Source organism: Barbatula barbatula (assembly GCF_947034865.1).
Source record: "Barbatula barbatula genome assembly, chromosome: 20".
NCBI classification, from domain to species: Eukaryota; Metazoa; Chordata; class Actinopteri; order Cypriniformes; family Nemacheilidae; genus Barbatula; species Barbatula barbatula.
In genome coordinates, this window is record NC_136783.1 from 2,986,394 (window position 1) to 3,009,550 (window position 23,157).

The 23,157-nt window shown below is 39.1% G+C and overlaps 1 protein-coding gene across 1 annotated transcript in view; it reads right to left on the reverse strand.

Annotated features, from left to right (window-relative positions):
* The window catches only part of phactr3b (phosphatase and actin regulator 3b), a 46,379-nt gene that overhangs the window by 17,399 nt on the left and 5,823 nt on the right, over positions 1–23,157 (reverse strand). The window contains exons 2-8 of the mRNA XM_079483209.1: positions 12,491–12,652; positions 11,838–11,912; positions 11,535–11,684; positions 10,725–10,928; positions 9,640–9,835; positions 9,323–9,513; positions 6,081–6,234 (exon numbers count right to left, since the gene is read on the reverse strand). Coding sequence (XP_079339335.1) covers positions 6,081–6,234; positions 9,323–9,513; positions 9,640–9,835; positions 10,725–10,928; positions 11,535–11,684; positions 11,838–11,912; positions 12,491–12,652 — 1,132 coding nt within the window. The remainder of the gene's footprint in view (positions 1–6,080; positions 6,235–9,322; positions 9,514–9,639; positions 9,836–10,724; positions 10,929–11,534; positions 11,685–11,837; positions 11,913–12,490; positions 12,653–23,157) is intronic.

Below are 23,157 nucleotides of genomic sequence, written 5' to 3' on the forward strand. Positions count from 1 at the left end.
TTCTTCGTCAGTCCGTTGTGTGTTTATACTAGCACTACCGTTAGCTGACTTCTTGTCCTGTCCAGTCCAGTCGTGTCTAGACTTGCGTTACAAGCTTTCCTCTATCTGTCATTAGCGTTATTTATTTAGTCTAGTCTAGTTAGGTTTTTCTAGTATTGTTATTTTCCCTAGATAGTTTGGTGTTCCTCCTATTATTTTCTCATCTTCATCTGCCCGCTAGTTTCCCGCCGGCGCTCCAGTGACTCCCTGCATCGGCTGCTCACGAAGCTCTCCCACCAGCTCCCCGGGACTTTACCCAGCCACGCCGTCTGGGACCCAGCATACCCTGCCTAGCACCAGACCCTGCCTCTACCGTTGCGGTCCGCAGCCGCCGTCTAGAACCCGGATTCTCCGGGTGTGACAACCACCTGTGCTGCAGACGCTTCGATAGAGGATCTCCTGAGAGTTCTCCCTTCGGGGTCATTCATCTCTCCCTTCGGGGTCATTCATCTCTCCCTTCGGGGTTTTTGTCTCTCCCTTCGGGGTTGTGTATGCTCTCTTGTGTCCCCTGTGGGCAGGGTAAATAAAACCAGCTGTTTCACCGCAATTGGGCCTCTCTCCGTTCTTCCACCATGACAGGCTCTTAAAGTCCCCGTGAACCAATAGTTTTTACAGACATGTGCATGCGGACAGCTGGAATATACTTTTGCCAATGTGTGTACAAAAACATACTGTTATTTTCAGCCCATCATTGGGTCAGAAAATTATGCCAACAGCTGGGTGACACCCAACACACATTTTTTAGAGTGAATTATTGCAGACCAACATGCAATAATCCCACACATAGAAATATGAGGTTGTCATGAAAGAACAAACTCTTCTGATCACCTAGCATGTGAGCCTACTGCTGAACACCAAAGCTTCAGATTTCTGTTGACCAGTCATGCCAAAAGATGATTCCCCATCACTGGACAGCAGACACTATGTGTATTGTACACACGTCCCCCCTGCGACCAGAGGAGCTGCACCTGTGTTTACCCACCGAGCCTGAAGAGCTCTAGTTACACAGCCGGTCTGATCTGGCTTTCTGCTTCTCACTGCTGACTCACAATGGTCATGAGAGCTCTGGACATAAATTTTTTTTTGACACCAGTAATCAAAAACTGATAAAGGCCCCTTCATATCTACCCGACCATTCCCCTGTATTTTATGTTTTAAATAGGATATTACGGATATAGGCCTAAGGATCTAACCCAGAGTATAATACTTGCTGTGTAACTAATCCCTCGCCGTTTACTCAATGGAGATTAAGGATAACTCAAATCACACGTCCTTATAATATCTAGTAGCTATGACGCTCTCATGAATCCCGAGTGTTGGATCATTGCCAGCTGAGTTGTGAAGCTGAGTTTAATTTAGCAGAGAGAATACAGGCCAGTAGCGGAGCACATAGTCAATAATATAGCTATCGGTCTGTCAGTCCAGACTGACATAATGTGGGGTGAGCCTGTATGACACAACACAACAAAAGGTCAACGCTCCAGTTTACAGAATTCAACAATGTTGGATGCAGTGGCGGCCGGCCAATAGAGGGCGCTAGGGCGCCGCCCCCCTTAAGCCACAAAAAAAAAAAAATTAAAACAATTAAAACAAAAATAGTAATAATAATGAGAAAAACATCAGTATGTCAATATTTGTGTGTTTTAAATATGGAATGCACCCAGTAATACATGTAAAATATGATACAAAATCATATTTGCAACCTTTCCTCTGCCTGTCTGACCGCTTCATCAGCTCTGGGGCGATAGAGAAAGCGCCCCAAGGAGGCGGGTCTATGTAGCAGTTAAGCCAATTGCTAATTTAAGATATGAATGTATGACGTAAAATTTAGCCAATCAGCGTTCTTAAATAGAATCCAAGAAGGGCGATCATTTTATCGCCCCAAGCCCTGATAAAATAAGGACTGGGCTCTAGGGGCGCCATTTTTACTAAACGACAATGGCGAGCGCGGACGTTACTCCTCCAAGACCCAACCCTAACTCGGTGAAATCTCTCCTCCAAGATCCGTTTGAGAGGAGAACTTTGTCGGAGAAAGTTCGGGTGAAAGAGCTGGGCCCAGATCAACCTGACATCTCAGTCAAACAGCAGGCTAGCGAAAAAGGGAAGCAGTATATGCGCGGCTTCTCCCGTAGCTTCACACACACACACACACGTTTCTTTGTATATAGTTGACCTTAGCATAAAAATCATTCAGTTATATATGGTACTCTAAAAAATGTTAATAGTGTGTTTGCTAATATTACTGTATATATGTTTTGTATCAATTAATTGTTGCAGTTCTGGAGCACATTAACAATTAGTTACATTTAGTTTGATCATAAAATACTTTATGCTATTCTTCCAGTCAAAGGTTTGAGTTCAGCCACTTGATATCCATTTCTATATTATACATCCTTTATACAGTGTAAGAATTCCTATAAACTTTATAATAATTTAATGTTATTGTCCACTTTCCACTCTGTTCTGACAGCATGCATATTGTGTTGCCTATTTACTACCAATGGCACCAACAGCCTTTCCAAAAGATGTTACTTATATGTAGAAATAGTCAATTGTTTACAAGTTCAGTTTAAATGCAAATAAAAGGCTTGTGTTTGTGCATCATGATGTTTATGTTTTTGTGTACGAATGCCTCAACTTTTTAATATTGGCATTAAATAATTACTGACTATTTCACTGAGCACTGCTGTCCTGCAGTTTGTGTTAAATTTTATTGCGATGGTTACGGAAACAAAAAAGTATGGCACAGCCCCACCGAGAATATTTTTCACCAGCCGCCACTGGTTGGATGTGAGACGAATTCAGGACACCGTGGTAAGGTGATAAAATGATGGTGGTGATGTGTCTAACTGCAAATAGATCAGAGTTCAATAGTCTTGAACACACAGATATAAATTATTTATCTCAAATTGTAGAGAAGTGACTGGACTGACAAAATAGAATGAAATCTCATTGAACTTGCTTGTTTTGCCAGCATGTACACACCCAGAACCCCTCAGCCAGTAGCGGTTTTAGGCCCGGGGCGGCATTTTTTCATGTCACACGGGGGGCGGCACCGGCACGAGCAGTAAAAACACCCCGGGACCGCCGCGAAGCGGTTTTCTATTATCTATCATTCATTCATTGTGTGGGGAATCGGCAAATTGCCACCCTGCACGATGAGAAGGTGCCACGTGTGTGTGAAGGGGAAAGGGGCGGACGCAAGGGATAGTTCACCTCTAGGTGTTCAAACCGAACGCGAATGAAGCGTTAAGAGCAAGTGATTTAAATGTTAAGTCAATGCAAAGACGCGATGACCTACTTGCGACGCGATTCGCGCGAATGAGGCGATTGAGAGTTCGCATGATCCGCGCGAGTTGAAAAATCTGAACTTTGGCGAAAATTCGCACTGCCAATCAGGAGCTTTCTCTAGTAGGGCCGTGATTATTTACTTTTACATTTAGTCATTTAGCAAACGTGCTTTAATCCAAAGCGACTTACAAAGAGTTCGAGGAGCAATGACCAATATGTCATCGAAAGAGCAATGGTTATAAAGGTGGTGGGGGGCCCGGGGTGCAATTCAATGTAGAACCACCACTGCCCTCAGCGACCAACCACAGTAGTTTGGTAGTCTTAATTAATTAACACTGCATATAGGAATTTATTGTGTGTCTGATATTTGACCTGTGTTTTGAATTCCATAACCTTTTATGTTTTACTTATAGTCATTTTTTCTTGTACAGCTGCTTTGTAACAATGAAAATTGTAAAAAGCGCTATATAAATAAAGCTGACCTGACTTGACTTGACAGACATGCCTGTGATGTTGTTCTCTGCTTATGGATTAAGACTCAACAATCTGAAGGTCTGATGTGGGATCATTCTCTCAGTTTTCGGTAAAGTTCATATTCAACCATCGATCTCCTAGCACTATGTTTCATAAGCCGGTTCAGAGGAGGCCTTACGTAAGTTGTTTGTGTAAGGCCCATTTGAAGAGCTGTTGTGGTCTGATTCTCAGACTCCTGGTAGAGTTTGAGTTAGCCATCTGAAAGCCTTACAGAAACCCACACACAAACTCCAGAGGGGTTCCTGGTATAGTTACACCTGTGATAACATGACATAGGATCAACCTTACTCTTTTTGTAAAGAAAACATTTCAGTACTGAACGTTCAAATTCCAGGTCATTGATGGACAAAAGATTATATGAAGGCATCAAAAATGAAAGAAGAATGTGTTCTGTGTAGGCTGGCTTATAAATGTACTGCCACTTTTGTGAACAGAATTCAGAGAATTGAGCTGTGGTGACTATGGGGTGGATTTATATGGACGGTAAAAAAACACATCTTAGAAGAAACCTAGAAACCACCTTTACAGTCAGCAACCAGTGCTGGGTGTCATTATATAGATATTACAACATAGACAGGCCATTAATATGCACGTATGAATGATAGAAATCATACTTAGGAAGACACAAATATGTCAGTTTTATTCATTATACGTGTATATAATAGCTATTTTAAATTGGTTAGCTATCTGCACGTAACTGCAAGTGATTTTTCCTCTTTAAATCTTCAGATTATGTAAGGGAATTCTGAACATATTTGTTCACGTAATTTTTTTATGTTTTGCAACTTTTTTGAATCATTTAGAAAATTCAACACAAAATTAGTTTTGTGCAGAATATTACTGTTTTTTTTTACAGATTTTGGAAATACGTTAAAAAAATTACAGAAGACTGCAAATAAAAAATTCATGGTATGTTTCTGGTGCCCCAGCTGCCAGAAAATGTCTGTTTTTACAGGATTTTTTTACAGTCTACTTCTGAAAAACAGTAAAAAACGACAAATTTACAAGAAAAAAAGGGCAAGAAAATGTCTGTATTTCCGCTCAATTTTTTTACAGTGTCACGTCAGAAATCTATTATAGAAATGATTGACTCAATTATTGGTTTTCTTTTTGAATGTGAGCCTAAATATCTATGAATCTATGAAAAAGAGTCTAAGACAGAAAACAGATTAAACATGTGGATGACTAGCAGCAGATGGGGATGCTCATCATACGGTAAAATGTAGTGAAAATTAGCAAAGCACACATCCACAAGACATCAGTCGGTTCTATGCTTCAGCAGTCTTCAGTTCTGTCTTTGCTCAGCTCCACTTACTCCTGCAACTCTCCAGTTATTTAAAGCCTCCTGGATTACCCACAATGCTCTGCATGAATATTTTATTAGCTCACTGATAATCACAGCAGTAGAGGAGAGCGCTGGAGACATCGCCACGAACCGTTGTTTATTACCCATGCAGTCACTGAGGACGCAGATGATGACTTCAGCTCACAAGGAACAGTGTCAAATAATGAGCCGTTTTCAAACGTACACTTGAAAGCTGCACTGCATTCATGAGCTTATGCAACCACCTGAATCACTGGAATCTAGCTCTGTGGCAAGAAACTGAAAATTAAAAATAAAGTACCGCAGATGCACGAATAGCATTGTAAGAATGATTGTTTTTTGCTCTCTATGCAAACCACTTACTGTAGGTTGACCAGATGTCCTGACATCTGGCTACCCTAAAATCCTCCCGAACGCTTTTAAAGTTGCTAACAAAAAGGAAATAAATAAAGAGGTTTATCTGGGTTTCACATTGTAAATCTGTAGCACCCTAAATATGTACAACATTTACCAAAACATTTAGTACAAATTGTCGACATCATTTTTGTTTACATGAAATGTGCACTAACATTTCTGCCGTTCAAAACAGAGAAAAAATGTATTCTGACTCCCCCTACTGGTTGAAGTGCACTAAACACACACAGTGAAGGTATACATGCAAACCCAGCCTGCAAACAAAACTGTGTGACCTGACCTGACCGGTGTCCAACACAGGTTATGATCATTTTTATTTAATTACAAACTTGACAATTTATAACAGACTGAAATAACTGACCTGAACTACACCCAAAGCTGTTTGCTCTACACTGCTCCAAATACAAAACACCTTTTGAAACGACACCATTTGGGAGCAAACCGCCAAGTCATTAATATAGAAATAAATGAGACTCACTTGGCAAGTTTCGTTTCTATCTGTTGGCGGATCTCCTGTCGCTCCTGGTCGCTACGCACAGGGAAGATGTTTCTGTCCTCCAGTTCCTGTTTACTGGGCCTGTTACGCAGCTTCACCGCCAGAAGCTCTTTTCTCATTCGCCGTGGAAGTGTCCCTGTACAGACCCCAAAACACACAAACATCAACACTGATGCCCGACGACAAATCAACACGTTACAACATACTCACAAACATTTTATTGAGTGATTTTATGTCTTTGCATGCATGAAATCCCTTCCCAGCGATGCCTAGAAAAACGTGAAACGTAAGTTGAGATTGTTTGTGCTTCCGTATTTTGACGCATTTTCGAGTGAGTTTTGAATAAGACAAATAGTGGGCGTGGCTTTCATATTTCTCTACGATTTGATTGGATGTATAAAAACAGCCGTTGCATTTTGAAACGGAATCGGCAGCAGACAGACAGTTAAAGGGGAGGAGTTAACGGATGCTCCGCCCAAGCCGTCTAACCTAACATGCATCAGTCAAAGGCGGGGAGTACGATTTCCGAATTACGCTTGTTTAAACAAAGTCTGGCCGAGTACCAAAACAACCTTGTAGCCAATCAGCTGTGAGATGCACAGTACGGACATTAATCAAGTCGAGCGCTGACGAAAGAGAAAGATGGCCAAGGGGTGTGTTTGTTTTGGGGACTTGAACATCAACAACGGCTAAGAGAAATTGGACAAACCGCCTTTAAGATGGATAGTCATTACAGGAAGGAAGTGCATTTACAGATTTTAACTAAAGATTATGAGGGCACACGATTTTTAAAAAGAGAATAGAGGCATAGGCAAAAATAGGCATTGTCATTTTTTATTTCACAGGTACTTTAAAAGCTTACTAAGTGTGTAGATTCTTGTAAAAATCATAAAATATGAAGGTGGGTTTTTACAATTGTAAACTTGTGCCTCTCTCTCTCTCTGTCTGATGTCTCTCTCTCTCTCTCTCTCTCTCTCTCTCTCTGTCTGATGTCTCTCTCTGTCTGATGTCTCTCTCTCTCTCTCTCTCTCTCTCTGTCTGATGTCTCTCTCTCTCTCTCTCTCTCTCTCTCTCTCTCTCTCTCTCTCTCTCTCTCTCTCTCTCTCTCTCTCTCTCTCTCTGTCTGATGTCTCTGTCTCTGTCTCTCTCTCTCTCTCTCTCTCTCTCTCTCTCTCTCTCTCTCTCTCTCTCTCTCTCTCTCTCTCTCTCAAGATTCAAGTTTTTTTTCAATTTGGAAAGAAAGAATGGTCAGAGCAGAGTTATACATGCCTTACGTTCTGAGTCTGGGTTTCTTTTGACTGAGCCTTCAGACATACGCAAAAGAGCAGTTCATTTTTATGAAAACTTGTACAGAAGTGACAGCTCAGAGACTACTCTATGGGGAGGATGTAAGTTGGTCTGGAGTAGCCTGTGCCCTTTTATGGAGAGCAGGCAACATGGGGCTGGACCGTCACCTTTTTCCTCTTGAACATAAATAAGATGAACCTAACAGGATTAACATCCTTCTATAGGTCAATGCTAAAAACATGGTCACTTATTAAGTTCTCTAGAGAAGCCAATGGTGTACAGAGATTTTGGTTGAAGGAAGAACCGTTGTTTTTTTGAGACCCTCATTGGACTTGGACATTTTAAAATCAGATTCCCTCAGAGAAACCTTGTGGTCTGGAGGTATCACCAAAGTTGGACATTTAATCTCTGAAGATGGATGGATACCTGCAAAGGCCTTAGCCTTAAAACTGGGAATGAGGTCGGTTCGAGTAGCAGAGAGACTGATTACTCAAATAAGAGATTTCTTTCCAGAGGACTATGGACTATCTCTACAGGTATCGGATGTGGATAATACAGCTTTTCCAGAACTGACTCTTTCAGCTGATACGGGAGAATGGCAGGAAATGGAAGGTGGACTGCTCTCTTTCACGACACCTCAGCTATAGGCTTTTTGAGTGACACAGGAAAAAAAGGTTTTCTATGTTCTGTGCATCAAAGTGACATATTTTCGGATGCTGGAAAACCTGAGGGAGTCCAAGTGGCAGGACATTTTTGGCTCAGGTGCTTCCCTTAAAGGTTGCATGAGGACCCTGTACAAACCGCCCATTGAGAAAAGGTCCGCAGACCTTCAGTGGAGGATCGTGCACGGTATAATAGCCACAAACAGACACAGAGCACACCTTGATCCACAGGGGAGGGGTGCCCTTTTTGTGGGTTGCAAGAGACTGTGTTTCACCTTTTTCTTAATTGTTCAAGACTGCAGCTTTTCTTGCTTCAAATGGAAGGATACTGTCAAACGCTGGGGGAGGTTTTTACGCCTATCTTTTTCATTTATGGACCTAAATACAAAAAGACCAGGATGCTAGCTCATGTTTTACTTAATTTTTTATTTGGGCAAGCAAAATTAGCAATTTGGTTGTCACGAAAAAGGAAACTACTGGGCTCAGGACTAACAGATGTTGTCTTGGTTTTTAGGGGATTGATAAAATCCCGCATTAATATAGAGTACGCTTTTTACAAGTCCATTGATGACTTGGATGGGTTCAGATTCAAATGGTGTGTAAACCAATGTATTTGTGAGATAGATTATGACGGTTGTTTGCAAGTTCTTGTCTGAGAGTCAAACTTCTGTAAAGCTGCACTTTTCTGATGCGCGACCAACTATTTTTAAGTCTCCTTTTTTTACTCTTACTCTTTCTTTTTCTTTTAATATTTAATTAATGTTTATTATGTAAAAGTGACTGTAAATAAAAGAGATGTAAAAGTAAAAAAAAAGTCTCTCTCTCTCTCTCTCTCTCTCTCTCTCTCTCTCTCTCTCTCTCTCTCTCTCTCGGCAGACAGCACTAGAAGTAGGACACCAGATGTTGCTGACAAATCAACCTCTTCATTGCTGCTATGAGTACTTTGAGTGCAACAATAATAACAGGCAGTTACCAGGACCAATATCTGATCTAATACATTGTCACACTTTCTGATGAATATACAGTTACTGTGAAGTTGGTACGGTGTTTCTAGCATGTTGATAATGAGTTGCTGAGCTGTTCTTTAAGTCTATTTGTTCTATGTAGCTCAATGAAAATCCAATGTAAAACCAGTACTGGATGAAAGCGTCTGTCAAATGTGTCTAGGGTAAAAGGATAACATGTTAACCAAATTATTACAGCTTAATGCTGATGTTCACAATCAACATCTGACATAATGTGAACAAGGTGCATTATTTGCTGTAAGAAACGCACCGGAGATGACCGACTCGTTCCAACTGTCCTGGTCGCTGAAATACTCGTCCAGACGCATGTTCTCCTTGTTCTCCTCAGCCTCTTTCTTATTCTCCACCTCTCCACGCTGATCATTCTCAGTGCTGGCCGCGCGGGAGAGCCGCCCATCCGAACGCCTTTTGGGGGAACTCCGGATCTCCTTACCACGTAAACTATATGAAAGGAATATACATGAGAAAGAATGCCTGATAAATAAATGGGAACGCATCTGAGGTGTTGGATGTATTGGTTTGTAATCTATTTTTCGTGTAAGAGAAATAATGTCTGTCGAATGTCACCTGTCCTGGCGGTGTTTGGAGGCTAGGGCTCGATGCAGTTCCTCTATGATGCAGCTAGGGGGCAGCTGTGGGTGCATGACACCAAAGTGTGGGGAACCGGTGGGGGTGGACATCCGGCCCCTCAGGGCATCTTTGGGGAGGGTGAAGTTTCTGGGCAGTGTGGCTGGAGCAGGCCGAGTCTGGTGTGATCGAGTACCTGGCGGACATAAAAACACTTCTCTTAGCTTGGCCTTTTTTTTTCAATAATTTTTCAGACTATTTATAAATAGACCCATATGAAAGTTAACTATGTTTTTACTATAAACGATACAAAAATATGGTTACTATAGAGTTAAGTCATGGTAACAACAAATTTACTATGGTTTTTAACTATAGCACTTATGGGTAACTTTGGTTAATCAATGTTATGTGAAATACAATGTTTGCAATGGAAATTGTTTAAATTTTCAGAAAAATGATGTAACTCACAATAAGAGCTGTTGATAAAGGCAATAAAAGTGTTTGGCCTGATAATAGCCACATTTTGGATGCTGCTGTGCAGTTGCTAGAGCGCTCTAGTTGGTTGCTATGGAAACACTCTATGGTTGCTAAATGGTTGTCAAAAATGTTTTATTCACCATAAATGTTAAGGTTTTAATAAAATTGTAAATAAATATGATCACTAATAAAAGTGGTAACACAATTGTCTTCAATGAATCCATAAACAAAATAGTGTGAGTTATTCACCAAAGTTTAGTCATTACTCTCTAAAAAATGCTGGGTTGTATCAACCTGGTTGGATAAAATATGGACAAACCAAACCGCTTCACTTAAAAATTGCTGGTTTGTTTCTGTTGAGTTATTTTGAATTTATTGTTACATTTTATACTGTGTGTAATAATATTAACCTACTATACGTTTTATCATAATTATATATATTCATAAAAGTGACGCTTGCCATAACATACAGCACTAAATAGGTTATTTCCACAACAAACATTTTTTTAAATGTTCTTAAATTGGCCAACGATTTCTTATTTCCAAAAACTTTAAACAAATACTGGACCCGTCAGAACAATGTTTTATATGAAATATAAAATACTGACTTTCCAGACTGCCTGGTCTAGTGAGCATCTTTGCATGTGTTTTGGCCGGAGGAGTGTGCACTTCTTTGTGTACTGGTTCTTCTTTTCTCTCCTCACGGCTCTCAGGGGCTTCAGCGCCGACCCTTCTGCTCAAAGCATCTTTATCCTCATCCTCACTACGACTGACCTCCCCTGCTGTTTCTGTCACATCTGTAGTGTCCCGCACTGAAAACCAATGAGGACAGAAAAGTGGGTCCTGTGTTCTCTGTCTCCACCTAGTGCCAACTAAACATCCTCATCCTTGCAGCAACTTTATGACTCAGACTACAACTGATCTTTAATGTTATTTTTAAAATAACATTATTAAGTATAATAAGTGACCCTGATGACAAAAAATCTGATGGGTTAATTTTTCTAAATTTAGATTTTTACATCATCCCAAAGTTAAATGAACAAGCTTTCTATTGATGAAAATACATCAACTCTGGAATCTGGGAAAAGGGTTTATAAAACATATCAAAATATTGAGAAAATTGCCTTTGAAGTTTTTTCCTTTCATTTAAATCCTGATGATTTTTGGCATAAAAGAAAAATCAACCATTTTGACCCACACAATGCATTTTTTGCTTTTCCCCCAAATGTCCCTGTGCTACTCTAGACTGGTTTTGTGATCCAGGGTCACATATATGATTTTTGATTTATAATATATGATTTTCACTGAAACAAAATAAAGTTTAGCAGTAACTACAGTAAATGATATAATAAAAGAAACTGTAAAAGAATACAATTCATAACAGTAGTGTCTCTAATACTCTATTTCAGGGGGCTCACCTGTAGATGTAGTTTCCTCACCAGAGCCGAGATCCTTCACAGTACTGACCAGCGGCGCCATTGGCACGTCCTCTCTCTCTTCTTCATCAGAGTACTCCTGCGTGGGGGTTCCTGGCTCATCTGTATTCCCCCCACAGGCCAGGCCCATTTCTGTGAACGCGAGACAAAAACAGCCGGTCTTAACTGCTCTCATCACTTCCTCATAAAGCCTTTGGTGATACTGTACATGCTGTATGCCTCTGTTAATGTAACAGAGAGCGGATGTTGGCACAGTGAAAAGAGTGATGCGGCAGCTTTTCTTACCAGTGCAGGTTTCTGCCAGGCCCTTCCTGACACCATCATCACGATTCTGCCTGCCGGCCACTTTCCTCTCCAGTGCTGATGATAGAGTTAGATATAAACTTCATTGAACACTACACCAAACCTACAAAATCACATCCATTTACATTACATTTACATTTTACATTTAGTCATTTAGCAGACGCTTTTATCCAAAGCGACTTACAGATGAGGAAACATTGGAAGCAATTATAACAAAATAGGCAACAAAATACATAAGTGCATCAAACAAGTCCGTTAAAGCCTAGCACAGTATAAAAAGCTAAGAATAGTCAGGTTAGTAATTTTTTTTATTTAATTTTTTTATAAAGAAGGAAAGGGAAGAGAATTAGGACTTTATGAAAGTCCTAATTACTTTATTAAAGAGTTGCTATATAACGGAAATTGCTATATAACGGAAATATCTATTTTTATGACAACGTTATGTTCAATTGCAAAGCTGCTTTACAGAAATGCTAACATAGCACATGAATGTTATTTCACATGTTTCCAACTGTGAACATAATTTATTACATAATAATAATACGAATATATATGCACGTAGGTCTCCCCAGTGAGCACACCACAGGCGACAAACAAGAGGTGTGGTTTAGTTGTAGTGATGTGTTCGACCTTACCTGTTGATCCCTGCCTTAGTTTCTCATTTTTCTTTTTCCTCCACTTCCAGGGCTTGAAGATACGGCCCAGGCTGGCCAGTTTACTGTTGCGGCGGATGGGGGGAGTGCGAACACCGGACACCAGACAGCCGGAATGAAGATTTCTCTGATGATCCATCACATCTGAAACGTAAAGACAAACAGAAACGCTCTCAAAGAATGCTGGTGGTTACCCGGTTTACTGATATTAACATCACAAACAAGTGATGTGGTCTGCCGTTATATGGCGGTATACCTGCTATTAAAGCACTATTTTAGGGTAAATAAAAGTTCATTTCTATCGACCTGTGATATCCATTTGTCTTGCTCCTTAGTAAAGTAAAAACGATGTACTGTACATGCAGTTGTTATTAGTTTTTCTATGCAAAAGAGTTTTCTGAATCTTGGTATCAGTCTTGTTCGTGTACTGTAATGGCATTTAGATAAATATTGATTGATCGATTTGATTATTCTTGTAACAACAAGCTCATGTTTTAAAATACTCAGAAAATAAAGTGTGAGTATTTTGATCATAAAACATGATGTACTGCTGTAAATACAAGTGTCAATACAGTGATCAGACGGATGTCAATACATATAGCCTGTGAGCGCCAATGATATTTTATAGGAAAGTCTTTGCTGAATGTCAGGAGAAACAGGTGAGCATTTGCTGTGCCAACAGAATTTGCATATCAACGTACTGTATAACAGCATATGGGCCGCTCCTTGGTGGCAAAACATTAGTCTTCATTTAAAAGAACAACAGAATGCCTGAAAAACAGTCTAAGCAAAGCTTTCCCATCTCCTCTGTTATTTGTACTGAACCAAAACTGAAACCACTTTCATCCTACACAAAGTATAAACTACTCTTCTACTCTTTATTTCGAGTGGTGCGAAGGCATCTGCTGTGGTTATCAAATCAAAATGATGCCGTAAACTCTTGGTTCTTACAAGACATGTGACCAACAGCGATGCCGCAGCTTGTGACAATGTGAAATAAACTATTCAATGTTAGTTTACTAGTGAACGATACATATCAGGCTGTTGCTCACACCAAAACAACAGTACTGCTCGTGAAAACCTGACCTAACTCTTTCTTCAATGGAACACAATAAAGATATTTTGAGAAATGTTTCAGTGTTTTGTGTCCATACAATAGAAGTCAATGTTGTTAGGTTATTATAAAAAATATCGTCTATGTTGTCATGTATGAACTGAACCCCAGTACGTTGGTGAAGACCAGACAGTCTTCTCTGACATACAGCGATGGATTGTTTTAAAAGGCGGTCCTGAAATACAGAAATCAAGTCGTTTCAGTTCAGCTCCTGCAACTCAAGGCATGAAGAGCTCTCCGGTGCACCGACAGCTGAATGAAGCCTGCAGATTAACTTCTAATCCACACCAGCTTCCATATGTCAATCCATCCGTCCCCATCAAAAACATGACTCTGCATTTGAACTAAGAGCCCGGTAGTCAAATGGTATCAAAGGCGCTCGAGAACTCTTTGTTTTCCGAAATCCTTCAAAATATCTCATTATGTGTTCAACAGAAAAAAAATACACTATGTACTACAATGGCTAACATTCTTCCAAATATCTTTCTGTGTTCATCGGAACAAAGACATTCATACAGGTTTGAAACAACCTAAGGGTGAGTAAATGATGACAGAAAGGAAGAAAGAGAGAGAGAACAGAAATAGTCTCTCCCACACAGTCTGGTTGAGATGGAGAGTTGACACCTCAGGGAGACTGCAGATGAACCGTGGGCAGTGCTGAGAGCTTCTGTCTCAGTCGGTTTCTTCTGATTATCGCACCTAAAGCCCCATGAAATAAAAAACACCTGTCTATAGCTGAGACATACAAAGGGAATAAGAAAGATGGAGGTGAATGTATAACATCTATATTGATTGAGCAAGGCAGAATGTGAAGAGTTCACAACTGATTTGATCATATTTCTTTTCTTTTTTGCATTCATGTACACGAAAAACATTATTTATGAAAATGAATAAAAACAGCATTATCTGCCTTTTAAAGCCTTTGTATATTCAACTTTTCAAGTTTCTTCTATAGCATCTTCTTTTCGTTCTATCTGCCTTGTGTTCCCTGTGTTTAACAGCATCGTTTCTGTAGTTTTATTAATATTGTGTATTTTCATTCGTTATCATATTACATTTTGTTTCATTTGTAGCAATTTTGGGCTTTTGACATGCAGCACAATAAAAACCAACACGGAAATTCTAATGGTTTCAACATTAATGTCATTATGAACAAGTGGCTTTTCCCGTTAAAACCTTTACAAAATTCATTTTTGTAGTGTGTTTTGGTCATTATTCCACTAGCATTATTCTGCCAGATAACACCCCACATCCATCACATAACAGTAGACATCATTTAGGTGTCAATTAAAACCAATAAATCTGTTACATTTCTGTGTTTTGGGCCGGGTTCTATTGTTTTATTAATTATTATTATTATTGTTTTGTTATTATTATTATCATCTGATTATCATCTTCTTATCATCTTATTTAGGGCTGTATTTGATTTGATTTCAACAAACAGAAATGTGCAGCAATAGTAATTGTGATGCGTGCTTTGATAAAACAAATACTGATGCACATTTTTACCATGATAGTGAATCACTTATCAAACATCTTGCACCAAGATCAATCAGAAGCAGTCACAAGACCAAGTCACAAGCGGCTACAAGGAAATATCAAAGAAAATGACAAACAATATATGTAATGTACCGGATCAGAAAAAAATGAGTAATGAAACAAACAAAATCAGTATCCAAAAAGTGCTTTTCTGCCAATCCATGGCATGTATTATGAGGCACAGTATGTGGTTAGCCTGACAGCATGTGGGTGATGGGATAAAGCGTCAGTGTAATATTAGTGGTGGATGCGACCACTCCTCCTCCAGCTCAGCTCTCCTCACTCCTCTCTTGATTCACACTCACCACAGCTGTTCTTTACGACACGATCATCTGTGTTCATCTACACATGTTCATATTATACCATGCATTCTTGGTGCCTTTGTGAAATGTAATTACGCGAACACCTCAGCATATCATTATCAGATTATCCAGAGCGAAAAGGATGAAGCCGTTGTGCTGTGTCTCCCAAACATCTGCGAGTATGCCGTCAGACAGACTCCATACATTAAGAAGAAGGTCATTTGTTTACATCTTACTAAACCTGTAGTGCGAATCCAGGTCAAGCCGTTTAAGTACTGCAGCTAAAGCACAACCCAGGGTCAGAGCGCCGTTGCCATGGCTACTCCTCCGGATGCTGCAGCACAGCCCCTCAGAGGCACAGCATCAGGGTGGATGGGGAGGCTGTTGCCACGCAGAGCGACTAGAAACCCACGATAGCCAATCAGAGGCGAGTGATGCAGAACAGAGACCAGGCATCTCTCTATTTATTCTAGATGTTGTTTTTAAAAATATAGTAGGAGATGAAGTGTCATTTTTAACTATATATATTAAACGTGGTGCAAATAGGAAATGCATGACTCAAAACCTCCCAGGATTGAACCCCACATGGGGCTTTTCACGAAATATTCCCTGAATAATTTCCAAGGCGACCAGTTGAACTGTTTTCCACACCTGTCAATTCTGTTATGAAACCGAGAGAGACCCAGGCTTTAAGTATACAGTTTTTAATACTGACCAAAATTAAGATATTTTCCTTAATTTCAATAAACTTATTTCAGTTTTATTTTTTGACAAGTATCACTAAATTGTCACAGTTGTTAAACGTGTTCAATCACCTCTGCAACACAAAACTCAATTGATAAGAAAGTGTAGGCAATGCATTCCAGACCTCAGACAAGCTCTGTCAGCAAACTTTGAGTCCTCATGCACATTGAACAGCAAACGCACTTACGTGTAACTTCTGAAACTTCCAGTAACTCCAGTAGCTCCAGTGTAGTGCATAGTTATAGTGACTATCAACGTATATGAGAACAAAAATGATCAGTGCAAAAGCGGCATGGACACAAGCTGAAGCATCAGCATCCCGTCAGCACGACCACTCGTGTATCTACCGCATCATCTGCTGTCCTACGGTGACCCACAGCAGCACACGTGTATTAGTGCCGTCTGATGCATATCCAAACCTCTCTGTTTTTAACAAGCTGTTTGAAACCAACATACAAAACCACTGCCAAAGAAAACAAAACTTGTGTACATGCATTTTAGCAAATTGGCTCCAATTATACAGTTAGTTTGCTCCTGATGTATAACAAAAACATTTTTATATATTAAAATGTTCCATGTATTTTCCATATATTACTGTAAATGTACTATGTTCTTTGTATCTATATAATTATGCTACAAGATATCAGCCCTGAATCTAAACCTAACCCATGTTAACTAGTATTTTGTTGGGTAAGTACACTATAAGTACACATGTACTGTAAAATAAAGTTCAATCGAAAAATTGTTTGACATGAACTATAACACGTCACACTGCGAGACATTGTTTGAAATGTCATATTAGCAACATTTGACTCATTTCACATCTCAAAATAGACAGTAATGAATCAAATGCAAATGAGCTGACTATTAAAATTGGAATAGGGGATTTAAAAATGTTAACATTAGCCTGCTAGCATTGAAAAACAGGTTCGTTGACAGGAAACAAGACCGAATGAAATGATCGGAGGAATATTTTTCATCCTTCACAGTCGATATACAGCCGCAGAGCAAATTAAGAGACCATTTCAAAATTATTTTCGGTTTTTATAAATGTACTTTTTATAGGTGTGTGTTAAGGTGAAAAGATGTACAATTCCTCTTCCAAATTTCAAATAAAAAAAGTTTCTATTTGCATTTATTTGCAGGAAATATAAACGGTGAAAATAACAGAAAAGACGCTATGTATTTTTTCCGACATCAAATACAGAAGACAAGTTCATAAGCATGTACTAAGCGGTAGCTACCAAAACAGAAAAATAAGGGTGAAAAATAAAAACAATGTTGATCTTTAATAAATGTAATAGTCTGAAAACACCCCAGTTACGTTGTGGCATCATCATGACAATTGGAGGTCTTGTTATTAGAGTAAAAGCACACAAGAGAGCAGATCTTTGAGTGGTTGATGGTATACAGGAAAATGTCAAGAGGTTTGTTTGTTTCCTGATGCTCACGTGACCTCATGGGTTTGTTAACAAATTGTAGACATGAAGTACATAGATAATGATGTAAAATTTATTTGTTGTGGTCTGTTTTATAAATGTTTCATCACATTGATCCGTGTTCATAATTGCCATTTAATGGTGGTTGCTTGTACCAAGTCTCCTCTGGAATGAGTAATTGTTTAATACAATTAAAATCCTCTAAACTGAAAATTTATACTAAAGAACCACAGCGACACTGTGACAGTACAACCATATCACAGACAGATACAGTGGTATGTCTTTCCCTAAAGACGTGTGATGGAGATCAGTCAATATTTGGAAATATTGTATTACAGGCACGATCGATTGCGGTCAGAGTAACATGAATACTGTTTAAAGTCTTCATTAGTTGACGTGCCTATGGGAATAGACGTAGATGAACTGCATGAATCAAACCCTCAAACATGTACTGGACAGTGCACTTTATCTGCGCAATACAAAGTGCTTTATGATTGATTTTACTCTGAGATAAACCACGCTGAAACCTTACAGAATACAACATATTTATGGCTCAGGAGTGTAAGTCCAAACACAACCGCGACAGTGTTTACACGTCTCATTAAATATGCAAAAGAAAAAGTCAATTTCTTGTAGCGTGTGGTCTTTGCTGAAGTCAAAATAAGAGATGAAAGAACTGTTGGTGAGCTAATGTACATAACATGTTTCACTCCTCCACACAGTATGCCATCCTGTGACTTTCTTCATGAGTTAAAGTGTTAATATCTTCTGAAGCACAGACCTGACCTTTGAGTGAGTGTATTTATAAATCCGGACAGTCCTTTGGATCAAATAGCCAATGCGGGTGACTGTCTCAAAGGCACAATATTAGGCTGTTGTGGTGGTTGATAAGTCAAGTCAACTTTATTTATATAGCGCTTTTTACAATTTTCATTGTTACAAAGCAGATGTACAAGTAAACTATAAGCAAAACACATATGGTTACGCAAGTCAAAACACAGATCAAATATCAGACGGACTATAAATTCATATAAGATAAGGCTTTTACGTGCCGATGTATTGTAAATAGGGCTGAGCGATCTTTCCAAAAAAGCATATCACGATCTTCATAATAAAGATTCTCGATCCAAAAATCTGAATTGAAATCCAGGGCTGTACATTAAGTTTGTTGCCCATTGCACTGGTGCTACAGAGGTTTGAAGGTTTGTAGCACAGGCCAAACAGTATAAAAGTATAAAACGTCTGTTATCATCTTTAATAAACACAAATGCACAGATCATAACATAATAGACTGGTTAACAACAAAGGACATTCATGTTATATGCAAATGGGTCAATTGGGGCCATATAATTTATGTGTTCACCAATGTCTTATTGGTCTGTGTTGTTACTATACAATAGTAGTATATTTGTCCACATCCAAATACTGTAGTAGCCTATACTGTAGAATTTACTTGGCCTATAGTAAACTGCAGTAAAATTACTATAATATAGTGTGTTTGAAACTTACTATACTAAATATTACTACAGTTGATCAATTTACAACGACTCTGCGTCTGCATCACAGAAATCACTGTGGGCTCCAGATATAGGCTATATGAACTCAATGCAGCCGGGAAACAAGTTTCAATCACAAAATAGACTAAAACTATGTAAATTAGCGACGCGCCATCGATTAACGTCACACAAACAAGCCGTTCTTGTCTAATGTACTTGCAAAACTGTAAAAGTGATTGTAAAGCATACAGAGCTCTCTGCTCTAGCGGTGCTTCAATGTCATACGCCAATGGATCTCTGCAGCGCTGAATGATGTCCAACACACCTCTTGTTTAAGACAACAGACAAGATCATGATCCACACGATTCGATTTAAGATCATCAGATCACCCACATATTGAATTGTACAATCACATTTTTTATATTGTAACATGTCATGTACAAATGGGACGACATGAGGGTGAGTAAATGATTTGAGTAAACTCTTCCTTTAAACCCCTAACCCAAGGAATGATTAAAACAATGTGTAATGGAAACGTTTAAACAGTGATTACGAAAAGGCCAATTCAGGTTTGTTTGTTCAGATCTTTTGAAGGAGAGACTTTATATTTAGTTTAAATAGTTCTGGAACTATTGTTGTGGTACAGAAGCCCTTAATAACACATTTACATGCACCCTCATAATGCGACTATAATAGGATTTTGGCAATACTGCGATTACACTTTAACTCATGTAAACGCAATTCATTAGATTTAAGTAACGCTATTGAGCTCACAGTGAGCATAATCGAAGTAACGAATTTGCTATACGCTTTTAATCACGATATTAAGGCATGTTAACACCTTAATCGCATTTATGTTGCTCTTATCAAGGTGCGCGTGTGCTTCTGTCATGCACCTTATGCGCAAATTCATGGTAAACATGACAGTATGAAGTTTTACCGTCAACACAACTTGCTAAGGCCTACTTATTTTCAAACAGAAACAGCGTAGGCTACCACTCTTTTGCGGAGGTATTTTCCATCACATTTCTATATCACGCTGCCGAATAACCATAAACTTTTCGTCCACATAACGGTGTTTTGCATGTGACGCGAATAAACTAAAACGACAGCTAGTAACACAGACCTACTGTTTCTGAGATCAATGTTTGTGCTCTTTATTATAGCTAATAATCAGACTAATAAAGCATTCATGTAAAAGGGAGCAAAGAGGTGTTCTCATGTCATGTCAACACGTTTATACTCTGCATTATTGGTGCGCATGTAAATGTAGTCTATTTAGAGGCTGTTTACACGAGAATGAAAACTTTTTCATTTACACGACAACAGCGTTTTTGGGGGACTGAAAACACAAACTTTTGAAAAGGGGTTTCAAAGTGCAAGTTTTTGATTCTATCAGTCTAGAGCCATGCACGAGTATTCCCCAAACAGTAATGGCGGCCTCCATGCTATATGTTTCTACTGCGTGAGATACTTATTATCAATTCTAGAGCAAAAAATATATTTACTGCACCACTACAATAAGCAGACACATAGTATTATATACACAAACTATAAACGCACATACACGCAGCCAAAAACGCTTTTAGCTTAAAAAAGGGGTGTGAAAAGGGTTTCTTTATAGCGCAACAGCACCATCCATTGGCCTGGCATGCACACTACAGCATTTTTACTCGTTTTCCCAGATCCATGTGAATTCAGATCATTTTGATAACTCTGTCGTGTGTACGTGAAACATTTCAAAGACGCAAAGGAAAAACTTTTTCAAAAAGTGTGAAATAGAAATCCCTGATTTGGAGAGAGAAACTGAATGGTTTTTCCACATTTCTGAAGAATACACCTGCTATAACCTGTATGTAAACAACATGATATAAATGACATGTATAGACGTGTGCTAAAAATACTTTTAAATAATTATTAAAGTTAAACAATATACACGGGACCTCCTGGAGCTAAAATATTGAAGATATATTTGAACCGGCAAACATCTTGCTGTAGCATGCTGATGTTTTTCAATTATGTGTAAATTTGGGCACAATCATTGGATGATGATGATGATGATGATGATGATGTGTCTTGACTCATGAACTCTTTCTGTCTCTTTCTCTCTCTCCATGAGCGTGCTCCGTAATGTTTTAATCTCTCATTCTCACGCTTTCTTTGATGTGTGGGTGAGCAGCAGTTACATCCGCCCTGCTGGGCATCAGCATGCTGCCCCAATTATCTCCCAAACAAAGGAAAAATCTCTCTATTGCAAATGTAAAGCGTCTCTCTTTTTTAGGCTCGATTCATTATAATAATCACATCTTTTCTGATAAATTCGTGCAGTGAAGAGTTTCTCATACAGAATAATCGAGCAGGATCAGGTGGGTGGGATTTTAAATGTGCATATTCAGTTCTGTAAGCATTTAGGTCAGTGCGTGAAACATTTACAAAGTCATGATTGCATGGATGATGGTCTTTGAGTGGACTCCCTAAGGGTAATGTTAAATTGCTATGGAGATGTAGAAAAAAATAAGCGTGACATAGTTGACAAAACTCCTTGAGGTTAACGAAACTTGTGTGACAAGCAATTTTCCTCCGTTTCTCAGTCAATACTCGCATTTCCCCTTTCATAAACATCAACTTTCGCTACACGATAAAAACAACGTGCACGGTTCACGGTTTCATGATTTAATCAATTTAAACAATCAAAAACGATGCAAAACACAGGCATTTTGAGTTTGTAATAGTGAATTCCATATGGAGAAAATCCCTCCATCCACACTTCGCTCATTTCATGCAGGAAATCCATTATTTCATGAATTTTGTATCACCGTAGTACCTAAATGCATGTAAATGCAGGAAATGGGATTCAATTAAAAAACATTTTCCCTCATTTTGTGTCCCCCCCACTTCTCAAACCAAAGTTACAATGGTAGGTTGAAACAACCCAACATTTCTACAATTTCTGCTATCCGCAATCTAAGTCTTTCCCCCGACAAACATTGACTGATCATTGGGGTTTGTTGACCCTATTAGTGCAATTTTATGACGGTTATATCCACCAGCGTCCTAGAAAGAGAGAACATATCTTCTGTCCTTTCTCTGGATCTCTTTGAGCTACTTGACTTTCTGGCGGCGTGCACAGATGCCGATTTAATGAAGTGTAGAGAGACTTGACATTTACATTTAGTCATTTAGCAGACGCTTTTATCCAAAGTGACTTACAGAGAGTTCAGGGAGCAATAAACGATATGCCATACAGGAGCAGTAATAAAATAGGTGCTAATAACAGGTTACTGTTAGCAGCCAGACCGATACATGTTGAGAGAAGAGAGAGTATTTTTTCATCTGTCTGTCAAGTCTTCACAGAAGAGATGGGTTTTAAGTCGTTTTTTGAAGGTTGTGAAAGATGTGGTTGACCGGATTGAGTAAGGAAGAATGTTCCACCAGGAAGGAGTTGTGAAGGACAATGAGAGGAAAGCGATTTACTGTCCTTTTGTGAAGGCAATACAAGGGGTGTAGGAGCGGCAGATACAGACTTGAGTGACAGATACAGTTGATAATCTCTCTACTCTCTCAAGTCTGCTTTTTCAAGCTGGTCACCATAAAACAGACACTCCCACTTTCTCTAGATGCCCCTTTTCACTGTCACTAAAGCAAACCGCTTGAAATGAGTGAGTGAGGTTTATCTGTGTTCTGGCGATGACCGCATATCAGTGACAGCATCATTCTCTTGTGGTTGTCTGTGAGGTTGAACTTGTGGGGTTATCTTTGCATGCCACCAGTATATGGGTCCAAGCTGTCAGTGTGAAAGATTACAACCATTACAACTCATTGGAGAATAAAGCCCTTTAAGCACACGCTGTGATGTAGCAAAATACTAAATGTTCAGGCCAGACTTACATTTTGGTTAGCCAACTTGTAGAGATCAGTAAGATTAAAGATTAATATCATTTTATTTTTATTGTTAATTTGCAATATATGGTTTTATTATATTACAGAACTGTATTATTCATGTAGTGAATATACA